At 46.7% G+C, this 19,250-nt stretch overlaps 1 protein-coding gene across 1 annotated transcript; it reads right to left on the bottom strand.

Annotated features, from left to right (window-relative positions):
- Positions 1-1,565: 1,565 nt before the first annotated feature.
- DHRS7 (dehydrogenase/reductase 7) lies at positions 1,566-18,973 on the bottom strand. The gene is made up of 7 exons (XM_058655461.1): positions 18,775-18,973; positions 12,743-12,895; positions 10,878-10,984; positions 10,098-10,337; positions 6,714-6,836; positions 5,840-6,055; positions 1,566-1,699 (listed from the first exon to the last, which is right to left on the bottom strand). Exons 1-7 carry the CDS (start codon positions 18,905-18,907, stop codon positions 1,652-1,654), a joined length of 1,020 nt encoding a protein of 339 aa, XP_058511444.1. The 5' UTR covers positions 18,908-18,973; the 3' UTR covers positions 1,566-1,651.
- Positions 18,974-19,250: the final 277 nt, after the last annotated feature.

Here is a 19,250-nt window from a genome sequence, read left to right as displayed (position 1 = left end):
CCCATTGGTTTGCATGAAAGACAGGGCTGGAAACAGAACTGACCCAGCAATTGCAATGACCAGCATATGCATAAGCTGATGGAATATGCCAGTGGGTGTTATGAACTAATCCACCCTGGCCTGTCCCCAGACCTGCCTTATCCCTTCCTTGATGTTTGGCCTTGGAAAAGTTACACCTTAATTGGGCATCTGTTCCTTCACCTAGACAGGCAGGTGAAACCTCCTGCCCACCCTTCTAAGGGAGTCAAAGCTTCTTGGAAGAGCAATCATTTCAAAAATTTCTTAATATGTGTTCTTTATCCAGCACTCTGCTTTATGTGAAAGACTTCATCCTTTCATGTTGTCTTGGTGTGAATGTTTTTGTCCACTCCAAAATTCCTGTTGAAAAAAAAAAAAACAATGCAACAGCAATGCGGGCATGTTAGGAAATGGAGCCAAGGTTTGATGGCTCCTGGCAGTATGTCAAAGTTCTAGCTAACCTTGACTTTGACAGCTCAGGCAGTATGACCCACCACAGGACAAGCTCTGGCTGCCTGGCCATCAGCCCAGCCTTCAAACCCACCTTCCATGCACCACCAAGCCCTCCCCACCCCAACACCTACACCTTCCTCCATGCAGTGGAAACCACTGGTTCCACAAGGCTGCCAACTTAGAACCTAAGCCGCCCCGCTGAAAATACCTGATATGGCTGCAGGATGTATCTCTGTGGTGACCTTAGGTCACTATAGCAACATTCTGGCCAGAGCTTCCACTCACATCACGGACCTGACACCACATCACTTTCCAAAAAAGTGCACAGAAATGGAGTGCACTCAAGTCCCACCCCAAACTCTGCTCCTTTTGTATACTCGGTTAAGCTGCATACGCCAGCCCTTATAAAAGTAGGGTGTGAACCTTAGGGAGGTGGGGGGTTTCTTGATGTGTGGGTTTTCTGTTCATTCTCTCTCCATCTTGCCTGCACGTCTTCAATGTCACACTTACTTTGCTTTAAACAAATCCTGCTTTCCCTGACAGCTTAATAGGTCCACCTTGAACTTTTCCTGGTGTTAAGAAGAGCCTGGAATAAGCCCACCTCAGGGCCCAGTTGTCTTCAGCACAGGAGTGTTAAGAGCTGTGGTTGTGAGCAGGTGGCTGCATCAGTTCCCCCTGCTTCCTCTAATTCACTGGGGGGAGGGGACAGCGCCCCTCCCTCCTGGAGGGTTTTGGGGGACACAGAACACGAGGTTTTGTCTTGGGAACAAACCTCCCCAGACACCAACCACACCAGCAAGAGGATGGTGGCCTCCCAGCCCCAGCAAGGTGCTCTGTCCATTTCCATTGTTCATAAATCACCTCGTCTCTGCTGTTTTATTAAAGAAACATAAAGACTTGTATCAGGTGGATTGCTGCGGATTTTTGGTTTATTTCTCTGAACATAGACTTTTAAACATACATTTTTTTAAATGTCCTTCTTATCCACGAATACACTGTCAAAACCCTTTCACCAGGATTCCCGGCAGTCATTTGTCCATTCTTCGTTATGTGTTGAAAGTTGTGTCCGAAGGTAAAAATCACAGCTGAGTCTTGGGGGAGTCTTGAGCGTGTGAGACGGCTGCTGTTCTCACGGTTCCCCCATTCCCCTCCAGAGCCTGGCGCCACGCAAGTCCTCTTGTCAGTTGCTTTTCTTCTTCAGGGTGCTGAAGTACGAGGAGTCAGCATCCTGCAAGAGAGCACCAGTGCCCAGAGTCAGTCCCTCCTGCTGGACTTCACCTTGGCTGGGCAAGCCCTTCTGTTTGGAGGAGCTCCAGTACTATGATCCTTACACAACTTGGGGAAGGAGCTGAATTATAAGTAAAATACTGTAGCAGGAATTGGAGGCACACACACACACACACACACACACACACACACCTCCTGCATGGTTATCGGCCACGTCCAGCATCATGGGTTTCATCCTTTCTGCAATGCTGCACTCCGTTATCTTGTAGCTCGGTTTATCATATCTACAGGGACTCCCTCCCTCTAACCCGAAGAGCAGCTCAGAGTACTTAGAATTGAGGTATCTGGCAGATCACTAAAACGACTTGCGAACTTTTACTGTATTGTCTGAATCAATGCAGCCTGATAATCCCTAAGATGTAACATTATATTTGAGAAGATACGTTGTCTCCCACTTCCAGGGTTTTGCACTAAGACAAAATAACAATGCTAGTGCAAAATGTACTGTAGTTACTCTTGTTGATCCCTTAAAATAATATTGACGAAAACAAAGTTCTAGACTTCATTTATGCTTGAAATGAAAATTCCAGAGGTATTGTTCCCTAACCTAGAAGACAGAAGCAAATTCAACTATCAAGAAGAAGTACAAGCAGCCTGAATAAACTAGGATGGCGTTTTCTTAAGTAGGTGCTGATCAACACGTGTTGAACCAAAGGGAAGGGAGGGGATAAGAAGACAGGTGGAGAGGAGAAATGGAGGAATCATTTTGACAGGTTTTGAGGCATTATGTCCCAGAAAATGGATTGGTAAATGAGAGAATGCTTGCTCGGTTTATCATAGAAAAGATAATAAAACACCAAGACCATGTAGGTGGGAGGGAAAAAACATGGTTTTTTAAACAAAAGGCTAGTTGTAGGGCCCGGCGGCGTGGCCTAGCAGCTAAAGTCCTCGCCTTGAAAGCCCCGGGATCCCATATGGGCACCAGTTCTAATCCCGGCAGCTCCACTTCCCATCCAGCTCCCTGCTTGTGGCCTGAGAAAGCAGTCGAGGACGGCCCAATGCATTGGGACCCTGCACCCGCGTGGGAGACCTGGAAGAGGTTCCAGGTTCCCGGCTTCGGATCGGCGCGCATCGGCCCGTTGCGGCTCACTTTGGGAGTGAATCATCGGACGGAAGATCTTCCTCTCTGTCTCTCCTCCTCTCTGTATATCCGGCTTTCCAATAATAATAAAATCTTTAAAAAAAAAAAAAAAGAAAGAAAAACAGTATTGAAATTCCTCAGCAATTTAAAATAGAATTATCATATAATAAGTCCATATTTGGTTGGTATAATAAAATATCTGGGCCTGTGTATGTTACATTTTTTTTTTTTTAAAGAAGGTTTATTTAGCTCACAAAGTTGGAGGCTAAAGGTACAGGATTGTCTGGCCACATATTGGCTCCCAGCACGGAGCAGAAACAGGAGCCCAGTGCGTGGGGAAGCCTTCATTTTGGTCCAGCTACTCTTGCATAACTAACTGGGGACTTGTAAGAACTGCCTCAATCCTTTCCAAGGACAATGCCCCATGACCCAGCTTCCTTCCATTTCCTGTCCCCCCAACTCTTAAAGGATCCACTCTGTCCACAATGCCAGATTGGAGACTACACTTCCGCCATATGAACCTTTAGGGGTTGAGTCTCATCCAAACCATTGCAGAGTTTATATCCAAAGGAAAGAAAACCAACCTCTGGAGGAGATGCCTGCACTCCTGTGTTCCTTTCAGGATTATCCACAATAGCCAAGGCAGTGGAACAAGCTCAGTGTGTCAGTGGATGAAGGATTAATGAAACACAATGAAACAAGGAACTCCTGCCGAGTGGCAACATGGGACAATCTGGAGGCTATTATGCTAACTGAATATGCATGATACAGACAGACATATATTGGGCCCGGCGGCGTGGCCTAGCGGCTAAAGTCCTCACCTTGAACGCCCCGGGATCCCATATGGGCGCCGGTTCTAATTCCAGCAGCTCCACTTCCCATCCAGCTCCCTGCTTGTGGCCTGGGAAAGCAGTCGAGGACGGCCCAAAGCTTTGGGACCCTGCACCTGCGTGGGAGACCTGGAGGAGGTTCCTGGTTCCCGGCTTTGGATTGGCACGCACCGGCCGTTGCAGCTCACTTTGGGAGTGAATCATTGGATGGAAGATCTTCCTCTCTGTCTCTCCTCCTCTCTGTATATCTGACTTTGTAATAAAATAAATAAATCTTTACAAAAAAAACAGATAGACAAATATTGTATGATCCCGTTTGCATGCAGAATCTAAAGATGTCTACACTCGCAAGAGTGGAGTGATAGCCGCGAGAGGCTGGGGGGTAGAGGAAATGGGGCGATGCTGCTCAGAGTGTATAAACCTTTGGTTACAAAATGAATATCTTATGCAAGTTCTAGGGCTCTAATATACAGCATGGGAACTAAGGCTAAAAATTCTGTATATACCTGAAATTTGCTGAGAGTATAACAACTATTCTCACTGAAAAAAAAAAAAAACCACTATGAAATGCTAAATATGTTAATCATATTGATGTGATCATTTTACTATATATATATATATATATACACTATATATATGTAAGTTACAAACATGTGCAATTTTTATTTGGCAATTATAAAAAAAAATCTTGGGGTTGGCATGGCGGCACAGCAAGCTAATCCTCTGTCTGCCGCACACCCCATATAGATGCTGGTTCATGTCCTGTTGTTCTACTTCTGATCCAGCTCCCTGATAACAGCAGAGGATGTCCCAAGCCTTCGAGCTCCTACACCCATGTGGGAGACATGGACTAAGCTCCTGGGTTCCAGCTTCACACCAACTCAGCTCTGGCCATGGAGGCCGTTTCGGGAATGAACCAATGGGTGAAGATCTGTTTCTCTTTCTTTCTGTCTATAATTCTTTCCCATAAAATGAATAAAGCTTTGAAAATGAATCTTCGTTACTAGATGTAACTTGAAAATGTTGCTACTATCAATCCAGGATGAGAAAGATAGAAGGCACAAACGGCAGCATCGCAACGCACAGGCTGTATTCTAAGAGCTTTCCCCACAGTAACTTGATCCTCACAAAGCCTGTTGTGCACACAGGCGGACTAAGTTGCAGAAGAGTAACTTCTCAAAGGTCCGGGAGAGTACAGGGTAGAACTTGGCTCTGAACCCAGGGAGCTTGGCCCCAGGCTCCATGCTGTTAGCCTGGCAGCTGCCCTTCTCACCCCCTCTAGGAAAGGACCTATCCCTCCTGCTCCTTACCGAACTCTGTGCCGTTACCCGGCTCAGTACTGTTACCAAGTCACCGCCACTCTCTTTGAAGCATTTTAGTGTGTTTTGGGTTTTGTGTAATTTTTGTTCATTGTGTTCAAAAAAGTTGGAATAAGCTAAATGGCTAACTACAGTGACACAGGAAAGTCAAGAGGTGCCCCTTAGCCAAGGCTGGCAGCATGGGGAGGACTTGATGCGGGCGAGACAGGAGAACATTCAGACAGACACATTGGGCAAAGAGTAAATGGAGAAAATCAGCCACCTTTCATCTGGTAGATGGATTTCGTCTTGTAGAAAACTTGTTTCACTAAGATTAGTAATAATTTATAGGAAACCAACAGCTTTATATAGGAACACACTTTTTGTTTCTATCATGAGACTAGCAGAAGGTTGGCAAGACAATTTTTTCCAACTCTATAAAATTTTGTACTTTCCTGCAAAGCTGATATGTAACATTAAGAAATAGATCAGGGCCCGGCACGATAGCTAACGCGGCTAAAGTCCTCGCCTTGCACACACCGGGATCCCATATGGGTGCCAGTTCTAATCCCAGCAGCCCTGCTTCCCATCCAGCTCCCTGCTTGTGGCCTGGGAAAGCAGTCGAGGATGGCCCAAAGCTTTGGGACCCTGCACCCACATGGGAGACCTGGAAGAAGAAACTCCTGGCTCCTGGCTTCAGATTGGCTCAGCTCCAGCCATTGCGATTGCTTGGGGAGTGACCCATCAAACGGGAGATCTCTGTCTCTCCTCCTCTCTGTATATCTAACTTTCCAATAAAACTAAAAAAAAAAAAAAAAGAAAAAAAAAAAAGAAAAAAAAAAAGAAAAAAGAAACAGATCAACTGTTCTTACCATACCACTCTTAAAGGTCTCAATCCTTTTATTCGCAACTTTGTTGGCAACCCACCAGGCCCAGGTTGGCATATACTGCCACAGATATCCCATCAACAAAAAAGGCTGGTCAGCAATCCAAACTTCTTTCAAATCATTGGCCATGCTGATTAACATCAGCCGCACACAACGACTGGTCGACATCTTGTAAGACTGGTCTCCATCACGGCCTACAATCTGAAGAAAATTTAGAAATTAAATGATTGCTGAGTATGCAGCCAAGCTCTTTCACAGAACCATTAAGCCTGAAAAGATCCAAAGGCCACCTAGTTGTACAGTGCAAAGTGGGACCTCTTCCCCCGTCAAAGTCCCCACAGATACTACTGGGGGTTTACAAACTTCTGTAATATTTTAAAAACCTAACAGAAGTCATACACTCACCAGAAAAGATTATGTGGGCTAGCTAAAAGATGGACGTTCCTTGCTTATAATTAAAACGATATCATCTTTGCATGTTTAAAGATGATTTCATTATCAAAGTAGTAAGACATGTATTTAGCAAATGAAATCCCATAAAACACAGGATCTGTGGGAATGATGGGAGGAAGAAGACATTCTTTTCTTGGTAGAGAAACAAATCTATTCTACTGGACATGTAAGAGTAGTTACCCAGAGGGGACACATAAGAGGAACCACTTAGGAGATGAATCTGGGCGATTTCATGAGCCTTCATTAAAACGTGATGCCAAGGCTAGCCTTCACTGATTTCATAATGTCATGAGTTCAGTTTTATGAGTAATCCAAAAGTGATTCTAACATAAATACACCCTGACAGTAAAATAACAGATACACAGATAGTAAAAACAAATCATTCCCAATTTTACATTTTTTTTACCTTTGTGACTTCCTCAGTTAGGGCGTTCTTCACAATACTTGACTGCACAGGTCCTGGGCAAATGTTAGAAATGATTATACCTGGATATGCAGTAAGTTCAGTGCGGAGAGCATTAAAAAACCCCTTAAAGGACAAGCCAAACAAAAGAAATGAAAAAAAAAAAAAGGATTAGACATATTTTTTCATGAGTTATCAAAATACACTCTGAAAATGTCTGGATAAAGAACAGGCAGTGAAATTATGCAAGCTCCTTGGGTATATTTTTCTATCATGTGAGGCCTGGCAGCAATATAGAACAATCTCAGCTCTCTCCAAGTGCAATTGGTTCACCCCGTGGGTAGTGGTGACTCTTACCATCAATGATATTTGGAGCTGGGTACAAGGCAGAAGGGAGACACAGAGCCAGCTGTCATCCACCAACTAGTCCTATTGCCTTCAGTGGCCAGCGTTGGACCTGGAAGCTGGGAACTCAAAACTCCAGCAACTCAATCGCGTGAGCCATCACCATTGACTCCCACAGCAGCTGGAAGGCGGATTAAGGGGCCAGAGCTAGGAGTCCTACCCAGGTACTCCAACATGGGCCACAAGTCTCTGAGGTGCTGGGATGCATGCGTCGGTGATACTAGGTGAGCGATGGGTACATGAAACCATCCCTAAGAGGTTTTGAAGCATTCTGCTCACAGTAGGCCTCATGGCCCACCCTCCCACTGCAGAAGGGGTTAGGGTTCAGATCCCCAGAGAATCACTTGCATTGAGTTTCTCTATTCCCCAAAGCGGTCTAGAGTGCCAATGTTTGGGACAAGAGGGGAATAAAAGGAAGTTTTGGTATTTCATAGGAACACTTAGGAGAAAGGAAACTTTTCCCAGCTATAGTAGTATTGTAACAAAATGAACTTGTGTGATCAAACATCTGTCTTTTGGCGATGATTAAGAGGACAGACACATGGCTAGGAAAAGATGCAATGTGACTGCCTAATGAAAGCCTTCTGTAAAACAAGCCAAACCCTCTGGACTTCAAGCCATTTCCTAATGTTCCAAGCCTACCTTCTCACAAGGCTGGGCTAACTTCTGTAAAGCCGAACAGCTATTCTACGTTGTGTTTGCCTATGAGCCAGCATTCAACAGTCCCCAGCCTTTAAATGTGACCCGTACAAACACAGGGTCTATGAGGGCTCCTGCAGGCACAGACTGAACAGTACCGACTAGGGGTCCACAAAGAAAGAAGCTTGTAACTAAATAGACAAGTCCTGTATCTTTGACCTCTGCCCCTCCTGCGCATAGCAAGAGAGGACACTCAGCAACAGCGCATCAGCCGCTCAAACCTCTCTTGGCCTGAAATAACACCCAAGGGAGCAGATAAACTTCTGCATGAAACAGGGGTTCACTCTGTAGCTTGCGGGGAATCTGAGAAGGAAATGCGCTCTCCAACAGACACCCTCCTGGTTTTAGAGTCCCACCACCATCAGCTCACGGAGTCTGGGCCTGCCACAGTCTACAGAGGATCAAACTATTGGGCCCAGCAGCAGTGACTCCAGCACCCTGCCAAAGTCAAGCAGACACGCCCATCCGGGAATGTTTGGAATGCCAAGTCATCTTGACCTTGTCTCTGCACAGAAGGTCAACACCTGCCTTGATGACGTGTCACAAGCACGGGCAAACAGGAACTGCTGCCTTATCCCATCCCCCATGCCTAAGATAGAGCCCAACGCACATGGTCACCCTGCTAAGTGGAAGTGGTCCCACGCTGTCTCCCACCAGGAAGCAACCCATCTCTCCCCTGATTAATAAAACCCATTGCTTAGACTAAAAGATTCTCTCAATGTTTTCATATCACTTTCATCCTTCATCAGCAGGCTACTTTCACTCTGAGAAACAGCCTTGCTCGTAGGCTCTGGCTACTGGCAATAATCTTTTGTGTGCTTCCCGGTGTTAATGTGATTCTGTGGCCCAAACTGCTAACACAAACCCAGTAAACAAATAGTGAGTGGTGGGAAGCAAGCCAGACAGCCTGGCTGTGCTTTACTGCAGAGGCCTGCACGTCTTAGGAGATGGGGGGCTCTGGCTTTGTTCACCTGCCTGCCAGAGGCTTGCACAGAGGAGGACACTGGACCCAGCGCATTAGCCTAACGGCTAAAGTCCTCACCTTGCATGTGCTAGGATCCCATGTAGGCACCGGTTCTAATCCCAGCAGCCCTGCTTCCCATCCAGCTCCCTGCTTGTGGCCTGGGAAAGCAGGAGAGGACAGCCCAAAGCTTTGGGACCCTGCACCTGTGTGGGAGACCTGGAAGAGCTCCTGGCTCCTGGCTTCAGATTGGCTCAGCTCTAGCCATGGCGACCACTTAGGGAGTGAATCATTGGATGGAAGAGCTTCCTTTCTGTCTCTCCTCCTCTCTGTATATCTGATTTTCCAGTAAAAATAAATAAATCTTAAAAAAAAGAAAGAAAGAGAGAAAGAGAGAAAGAGAGAAAGAGAGAGAGAAAGAGAGAAAGAGAGAAAGAGAGAAAGAAAGAAAGAAAGAAAGAAAGAAAGAAAGAAAGAAAGAAAGAAAGAAAGAAAAAAGAGAAGGACATCACCCCTGCAGCTTTCTACTTCCCAGCTTTGTGCAGTCAGCATTCCTCACAACACAGAGGGGATGTCCTAACGACTCCCAAATTTGAAGCGTGAAACCATGACGACCATGCAGCAAGTGCGTCTCATTATCCCAGCATTAGCTGAGCTTCCAGAACATTAACTATCCTTGTTGTGTCTCTTCTAATCACTCTTTTCTTCCTTCGATGTTTCCTATTTGCTTTTAAGCATCTCTAATGCACTCATCTCTAATATTATTCTCTGTAAGATAAGCTCAAGCTTTTCCCCTAGCCTCTGCATAGATGAGACTTTCTGCTTTTGGTGAACCCAGAGCGTGGCTTTTCCCAACAGAGCTCATATGAGGCCCAAGTTATCATCTAGTAGGTGCTGCCTATTTCTAACAGGTGTATCTGATTCCCCAAGAACAAAGGCAAAGGGGGAAAAGTCACAGAAAAAAATAAATGTAGAAGAAAATACATCCTCAAGTTCATAGAGAAGAAAAGAGAGGCACACTCCCAAGTTACCCTGAAGCTGTGGTGGGAATAAAGATAATGTGTAGGGTGGCATGTTGAGTAGCCTATATACCTCCTCACCTTATCATCTTTACATCCCAGCATCCTTTGCAATACATGGAACACTGCAGGTGCTCAATACACATTTCTGAGTAAGATAGAGGCTAATACGTCTCAAGACTGTTTTCCAAAGTCCTGCCTGGTCTTCCTGCCCTGTACCACTGAGCTCACACCCTGATGGCCATCACCCCCACTTGTATATTTAGATCCGCTTCTATCAGAGTTGAGCCCCAGCAGCCTTACCCGCAGCGCATGTTTGCTGCCACAATATCCACTGGAAAGGGGTACGGAGGTGACACCCGCCAGGCTGTTCACAACAACAATCTTCCCTTGCTTCCTCTTGATCATGTGAGGCAGAACACACTTTGTCAAGGACAACGTCCCTAAGTAGTTAAGCTCCATGAGCTCCTTGAAGACATCCACGCTGGCGTCCACAAACAGAGAACGCTGGGTTCTTCCTCCATTGTTGACCAGTATGTCGATCTGGAGAAACAGAATCAGGAAGTGTCCTGGGGTTGCACTGGTGAACTGGCTGGCGGTGGTTGAGTATACTGCTCACTTAAAACAATGCTCTGCTTCTACAGCTCAGCACTCAACAGGCGAGATAAGAACCTAACTCCCCTGAGGAGTGGGATTCCCATCTTAAGTGACTTTTTATGGGAGGTAGTCAACGTTATTAAAAATCAAGGCACAAGCAATCATTTTAGCTTTGCTGGTTCTACAAGAAGGAATCAGTACTTGTTAAGGTTCAAAAAACGTATAAGGATACTTCAAAAAGTTCACAGAAAATGGGATGAATGGATACATTTATTTGGTTAAAAAACATTTAAGTCCCATTCATTGTTTTTTTCATAAGAGGCATGTTTCACGAACCTTTCAACCTAATTAAGCCCAAGTCCACGTCGCATGCACCCCATTGGCCTGACACGACTTTGTAAGTCAGCATCACTCCTGGGAATCTCGTGTGCAGTTAGCGCCACAGAGCAACAGATGTATGCTTTAGCTCTAGAAAATGCTACTTACTCTACCAAACTCCTGGAGAACGGCTTTGGTGGCCGCTTCGTGTGTACTTCTGTCAGTCAAGTCAAAGGGCAAAACGAGGATATCTTTTCCTTTTAAATTGCTGTTCTCTGAAGAAAGATATTGAAAACTTAGCAGAAGTCATGCCAAAATCCATCCAGTTCCTCCCCGCTCCCCCACCCCGACAACAGGGGCGGGCCATGAAGTCGCCTAGGTGAGGGCTAGGGCACTGGTGCCAACAGGACACCCTCCCATCACAGAGCAACACTGGCAGGTTTTGCAGGAAGTTCACTGGCACTCTTCAGCCTGAACACATCCATGGACAGTCGTTAATCAAGCATCATGCTATTAGGCGAACACAAGCAAGCATTGTGAAACAACTTCTTTGAAGTACAGAGGTACATTTTGTGTGTGTGATAGGCTGACCAAGTTCAGTCGTAAGCTTAAAAAGTAATTAAGAACCTTGGAACCCTGCAGTCAAATGAAAGATGCCTCCCTCCAGAGATGAGGGATTCCAAAAGGAAGCCACAGCGAAGGACAGAATCCTCAAAGGACAGGTCGAGCTATTCTGGACTCGGCTGTTCTGCTTCTGTTCTCCAAGAAACCAAGCAGTTCCCACAGGAAACACATGTAAGATGGGAAATGAATTACGAAGGCCTTGATGAGCAAAAGAGCAAATTGTGCAACATCACCTCTGGTAAAAGGTGTGACTAGCATAACCATCCCGCGACGTGAGGATACACTGCAGGATTACAACTCTCTCACCGAATCAGTTAAACATACCGTGACAGCATGATGCCGGATTTTATGCCTCTGCCTATACCTCCAATGCCACGCTGCACGTACCCACAGAAGGATGTTAAACTTGTAACTGTTATGACAGGACTATACTATTATGCCAATATGGGAGCAAGATGATGGCGGGAGGAAATGGAGATGGAAGAGAGGAGAGGGGGATTCCTGTACCTACCAAACTGTATCGTGGGAAACAATAATAGCAACAAGACAGGAAAACGTTTGCATAAGTGAGGTGAGACTAAGGGGAGAAGAGTTCACACGCCAGCTGAGAAACATCGAGGGCTTATTCAGCGCTACCAGGACAGACATGGCAAGCCACAGGGGTAGAGGAACAGCTGTGACGAGGGGATCCGGTGGGGGGAACCCAGGAGGCTTCTGCAGTCCCAGGTGGCGGCTAACTCACCTCCCGGGTGATTAACTCAATCAGCAAAGTGAGGAAAGATTTTCTTTAAAAATGTCAGGTAGAAAAGTCAAAAAGAAAGGAATGGCCTCTGGAACATTCGAAATCATCCCAGTTGAATTACTGTCAGTAGTAATTATTACTGGAGATGACTTTCGATATGAATATAACTACACCAAAATTCAAACAGTAATATTGACGCCATTTCCATCACCGTGAGAGATACTGCCTCAAGTTGCATTTTTAAACTTAATTCCATTCCTATTTTAAATAACAAAATTCATATATATATAACAAAAATCCCATAGAACCCCAAATAACTAATCAATCATGTCTCATCATCCTATAAAAGACATCCTATAAATATTTAAACTAAGCAATAAACATACCACTTATGGTAACTTTGAAATATATATCATGTCATTGAAATAGTCATAGAAATTAAATCTTAGGACTTAGTTAATATCTGACATTTGAGCAAACACCAGCATTAAACAGAACTGGTGGCAGAGACAATTAATGAACCGATGGCAAAAAGGCCAGGCACGCAGCACTCAATATTTGCAGCTGGGTGTCCTGCCCTGTAAAACCCATTTGTCTTTCCAAGGTCCCCAAAGCTGGGTCCTGATGTATGTCTCAGGGACACTGCTGGAGCTGTCGAGTCACTTACCCAGGCATCTTCTCTTCACCCTTTCCAGCTCCTGCACCCTTCTGGCTGACAGCACGAGAGAAACTCCTAGCTTAGACAACTGATAAGCCAGCTCTTCGCCAATGCCACTCGACGCTCCGGTCACCCACACTACCATGTCGGTCAGCTCCCACTCTAAACGGGAAGAAGTAAAGAGGAAGGGCGGAGACTAAGTGTGGATTCCTCCCACAAAACAAAGGTTGCCCCAACCCTCCCACAGCTTTAACCAGTGCCATTAAACATGATGATCACATGATGATGCATGGAGCTCACAGTTTTAACAAAACATCATCTATTTCTGTAAAGCACAAATACAGATCACACGTTCCAGGATACTGTTGATATTTTCCGTACTGTGCTTGCGGCTCCAGCATTTCATGTCCGCGGCTCAATTTATGTATGTAATTGACAAAGACAAGTGCGGCTCAAGTGAGCACGAACTCACTGCCTGGACTCATTTCCTTATCCAAAAAAAAGGAAGAATCCAAGTTAGATGATGGCTAGAGGTCTCATCTTGTTTTCTTTGATTCTGACTTGTTCTGATGGCAGTGCTGGCCAGGACTCCAAAATACACCAAGTTTTGTGCCATGGTGCGATGAAACAATCCTAGAGATCACAAGGAGTCATTTCTGATGTCTGTCAGCAAAGCTCATGTTGTGCTAAGTATTGTCGGAATAAGCTGCCACCTCAGGGCACGCTAGCATTCCACCTGCAGCGGAGAGGTTGCTGGGCCTTGCCGACCCCATTCTGTACCTTGAACTAAAGGCTGTAAAAAGTCACTTGCTCTCCTCTGATCCAATGACTTGCAGTGCACAGGACTACCACCGTCTACCGGATCCAAAGTCCTGCAGTCCACGGTTCTCGTGCGTTTTATTTATAAAGCACAAAGGGTCCACATGTATATGATGAAAAAACTTTTTTTAAAAATGGGAAAAAAAAAAAGGGGATGGGTGGGAACAGTGTTGTGGCACAGAGGGTTAAGGCACCACTTGCAGTGTTTATTTCCTACTAGCTTGTCTGGAAAAGCAGCATAAGATGGTAAAAGCGCTTGGGTCCCTGCTACCCATATGGGAGATCAGGACGGAGCTCCAGGCTCCTGGCTTCAGCCTGGCCCAGCCCTGGCTGTTGTAGCCCTTTGGGGAGTGACCCAAGGATGAAATCTCTCTCTCTCTCTCTCTCTCTCTCTCTCTCTCTCTCTCTCTCTCTATATATATATATATATATATATATATATATAACTGTCTTTCAAATAAATGGATATTTAGTAAGAGAAAAAAGTTTAGACCTCAATTTTGTTTGCATTAAAATCAACTTAGCTTTACACTCAATTTTTCCATGAATTTTTGAAGTATCTTCAGATGTGTTAAGAGCAAAACTCTTGCTTAACATCACACTTCTGATTTGAGATCAGAAAGGCTACAAGTAGAAGACGAAGAGCAACTATTTTTTATCAAACTGCTCTTTTTCCAAGATACCTCTTTTCCCCCTTAAAGGCAGACTAACAGAGAAATGGAAGAATAGAGAGAGGAGAGAGAGGTAGAGAGAGAGAGAGAGAGTCTGTCATGAATCCTGCTGTGGATACAGCGCCCTGCCTCGGTGCAAACGCTGCCTCTGTTACAGGCAGCCGTCCAACACTTGTGTTTGTGCTGTGAAAACTTCAACTTTTAACTTGAACTGTGTCCTTTAACTTTCTACAACCAGGAACAGAGTAAATAATAAAGCACTCCTCACAGGATTGTCACGAGAAAGGAGTTGAAACCTAAAAGGACGAAGAGTAGGATCTGGCATTTCCTCATTGCTTAGTACCTGCCATCTGCCATTCCTGCTGGAATTGTCCAACACGTGCAGCCAGCAACAGAGACTGGCCAGTAACGTGTGTGTTCACACGGCTGCTAATTCTAATGGCTTCGTGTTTTCCATTCCTTCCTCATGAAAACCCACAGAAGGATCTTAGGAAATAAACAGGCATGCTTATTAACTCGGTGTTACAGAAAAGTAGGTTGAGTCTTCTTGGGATCCACTCAGCTCCACTATGACGTCATCCCCACTGTGACTGAGTACCCATTTGCCTCATTCCTTGCCCAGGTCTGGAAGATAGGAGGGACTCCAGAAATAACGGGTGAATAAACGCCCACAAATCCTGGCCGGGCTGGATTGGATAAATATGACCCATGGCTTTAAAACCCAACTGTCTCTCGGACATTTGAGAAAGCAAATCTGCCCTGAGGACAAAAGGTTTCTGGAAACATCTGAACCAAGGACAGAAACATCCCACACATCAGATCCAGGCTACGGACTCCCCTGTGCCCCGCACGCACTTCTGTGGAGACATAGGCCCATCATCACAAACCACGGGCCGCACGTTCTAGCAACTAGCACTCCATGGCTGTTCCAAAACTTTGCAGTCCTAAGACTAGCATAAACAGTTTATTTTGTTATGAGCCACCCAGTTTAGAACTGATGGCTTCTTCATTTTTACACCCATACACAGCTATCGTTGCAAGGTCCGTGTGTACCTGCATGCAGTTACAGGCTTCATTCAGTCCCAGGGACTCTCTCAACTAGAACCGACTTGTGTCCACCAGTCCCACGGAATGTGGCTCCCTGACAGCCTTTCTCAGCGCCTCCATAGGAATCTCAAAACTCCAAAGAACATCCTAGTTCAACCCTCAGACCCGGTGCGGTAAGCTCCTATTCTGTCCTGGCAGCCGGCTAATGAGTCAAGTTCTCTCAGACCCTGGTGCACCTGTAACTTCTGCCCACTCCCTTCTGGTGTTGGGACACATCAATGGCACATGTCGGCCACGCACTCGTATGTCACGTATCCCAAGACAGCCCTGACGTCTTCCCTAAGTCCTCCTAGCCCCTGCCTCTCTAAGGAGACGCCAACACTTCCAGCTGCTGCTGCCCCGCAGCCTCACAGGGCCCGGCTGCAGGTTTCCCCACACGTCCCTTCATGTCGCCACAGGAAGCAGGATTCCAGCGGGGGCTGCCAATGCGGGGGCAGGCTGAGGTCTCCATCACTCCCCCGGCCCCAGACCTTGGCAGGTCGCAGCTGCACAGTCAGAACTCAGCATGGAGGCTGGCCCCACCAGCAGGTGTGCGGGACGCTTCTACAGAAGGCCCGCCATCGCAGCACAGCCTGTAGCCTCATCTCTCCTGGCAGCTACTCCACAGGTAACACCCTGAGGTGCCTGACAGTGACCTAAAAGCTGGCTTCTCTTTGCCTGTGCCCTTGCTGGGGTTCTTCCTACACAGGACCACTCAGGATTCTTCAGGGGAAAAAAAAAGCTCAGTTTCTAAAAGTAGCCACCCCTCAATTTCATCACGTGAGAAACATCTTTGGAAATGCAGGGAATTCGCCTAGAGGGAAAAAGAGGAGGCAGGAGACAGAAGCCATGTCCACGGAGGATGACTGGGTACCAACCACCAGGTCAGAGAGGGCTTGAGGTCCCCCCATTTCAGGCTGTACCATGTGGTTGAGCTGTCTGTGGTTTTCAGTGTCAAACATAAAACCCACAGCGAAGTCAAGGAGACCTTTCCCTGTTTTCTTTGTTTTGTTTTTAATCTTGGTACAAGCCGCCCATCTTTCTGGCTGAGCTGCCCGAGGAGCTTGGGTCTACTTCCACGGGCCTTGAATCTTTGTTTCTTTTTTGCTTCGCCACTCACCATCAAGAGTCATTTTAGCTGCGGTTTTCCTTAAAACTCACCCATAAAGTCTCAAGTCCACAGACACCTGTGTGAGCATTCATGTACTACACATACACATGGGTTTTTAAAAATATATGTGAAAAAATAGAATTCAAAGATTTATTTCAGTACAAAAATCACTGAACTCTTTTTTTTTTTAAAGATTTATTTATTTTTATTGCAAAGTCAGATATACAGAGAGCAGGAGATGATTCCGTCTGATGATTCACTCCTTAAGTGACCACAACTGCCAGAACTGTGCTGATTTGAAGCCAGGAGCCAGGGGCTCGGAGCTCTTCTGGGTCTCCACACAGGTGCCGGATCCCAACACTTTGGGCCGTCCTCTCCTGCTTTCCCAGGCCACAAGCAGAGAGCTGGATGGGAAGCAGGACTGCTGGGATTAGAACCAGTGCCCATATGGGATCTTGGCATGTGCAAGGCGAGGACTTTAGCCGCTAGGCCACCGCGCTGGGCCCGTCTATGCACAGGTTTTTAATAATTTACATTTTCCACGAACTTCTTGACGAGCCTTACATAAAAAGAATTACAGAAAAGGAACTCTGTAAGGGTTACTCTTTAATCTTCCATCCACTGGTACATGCCCCAGGAGGCTGCAACAGCCAGAAGCTTCTTTCTGGTCTCCCCCGTTATACCCTTGGACCATCTTCCACTGCTTTTCCCAGGCCGTTAGAACGGATCTGAATTGGAGGCAGAGCCGTGGAGACATGAACTTATGTCCATATGGACCCAGAGCTACAGGAAGTGGTTTAAATGGCTGTGCTGCATCAGCCACTCTGTCATTTAACTTATAATTGTGTTTACTGGATAACTTTTCATGTAACTCATTTACTTAAACATGAATGCATCACATTGCTGATGTTAATTATCTCAAAGTAATGCAGGTACATCTAAAATGGTCAAAATTGTTATTTCTTCAGTAAACATGAAAGAATCAAAGCAACCACATTCATTAAAAACTATTTTAAGTGCTATTCATTTTCAACATTTTAAACTGATATACAGTCATTCCAGAGTAACCTTTAAGCTGTGCTTGATGTGAGAAAATAACTTTTGGCTTCCTAATTGTTAGATAGCGAATCAGATAGAGTCAATATGTGTGCCTTTCGACATTTGATGGGGTGAAAAGTAAAACAGTAAGATAAAATATTGTGACGTTTTTAATTTGGTGGTTAATTCAGTATTTAATTTTCCAAGTCCAAATTAACACTGAGGATCGGACCAAACAACATGAGCCGACTACAGAGCACTCCTCTGGTCAGAGTTAATAAAACTGGTGTATGGGAACTGAAAATCCACCAATCACAGTCCTGTGACGCAGCCTGCACACCCGGAGTACTTTCCATTAGCTTCATTCTGCACGTTTTACACCCAAGACACAACACACACACACACACACACACACACACAGCAAGTTGAGCCCTGGAAGGGCACAGTCACCTAGCGTGCGATCTGTCAGCTCTTTGGAACACAGCACCCACTTAAACCCCTTGGCCTGTCTTCTGAGGGAACAGCCAACCCCGCATCCTGTTCTTTTCATACTGCAAGTTAACCCCCAGGAAAGTCCCACTTTGCAAATCCTTAAATAATCCCGAGGCTAGCTTAGGAAAGGTCACTTCATTCTGAATATCCACATGAATATGGCCCATCTGGAAAACAAGTCAGGTGGCTACTTTGCACGAGCAAAGGCTGGAAGGCACGCGCCTCGAGGGCCTAGCACGCTCCCCCCTCCGGCACACGGAGGCTGTTCAGTACCAGGACACCCCAGGTCCACGGCCATCCCGTGGGCAGCAAGGCACGGCAGAAGCAGCTCGGCCAGCAGGCGCCTCTCGTGCGTCCGTGCCGAGCAGGCGGCCGGCCAGACGCCAACTCGAGCCCCTTGCAGAGTGGCACTTTTCATTCGGAGAAGAAAGTGAACTAGGTGACCTGGGTAAATGTCAGTCCTAGCTGGCAGAGCGGTGCACAGCTTCAGGAAGCAAGAGCACGCTACCACCCCATCCCCGTCCTCAAGAGGTTCTGCCCGGGTTCCCCCTCCTATCCGCCCTTAGAGACCTGGGAATCCCGGCGACCACGTCGACGTGCGGGGGCGCCCCGCGGTTCCTGCTACACTCCCAGGCTGCACCGCAACTGCACGCTAGGAGTCAGCCAGGCCTGAGCACCAATGGTGCAGATTCGCCGCCACTGCTCGGACCTCCTCCTTCCCCGCGCTGGCGAAAGGCGCAGACAGCCTCGCCTCCCGGCAGTGCATTGGCCCAGCGGCAGTGCCCACGGGGATCCAGGAGCGGGTCCCCACGCAGGGTCCTCACCTGGGCGTCGCCCCTGCCATTCGGCCCACAGCAGGGTCAGGTCGGCGTCGGCCCGCAGGAAGCGCACGAGCTGCACCACGAGCAGCAGGGGCGCGCACAGCGCCAGCAGCCACAGCACCAGCTCCCAGCTCATCGCGTCCGAGCACGGTGGCAGTGGAACAAGACAGCAGCGCCCACTGGTGCCCGGGCCCCCGGAGGCCGCCCGGCCCCGCCCCGGGCGTGGCTCTGCACCGGCCGCTTCCCCTCCCGCGCCGGGAGCCGCGGGGGCTGGTCCCTGCGTGGGCTCCTAATTAAAGATCAGGAGCAAAAGGAGCGGGTGGCTTCACGATTTTGTAATTTAAGAACGTCCCCTAGCAGTCTTGGCAAATGCCAGGGGGACTTCAGATACAGTTGATGAAGAAGTGGAATTAAACCTTTTAAAATATAGAGAACATATATGGATTTCAAGGACATTCTGTGCAAAATAAATAAATAAA

Source organism: Ochotona princeps, chromosome 26 (genome assembly GCF_030435755.1).
Source record: "Ochotona princeps isolate mOchPri1 chromosome 26, mOchPri1.hap1, whole genome shotgun sequence".
Taxonomy (NCBI): Eukaryota; Metazoa; Chordata; class Mammalia; order Lagomorpha; family Ochotonidae; genus Ochotona; species Ochotona princeps.
This window is presented reverse-complemented; position numbering and strand designations above follow the sequence as displayed.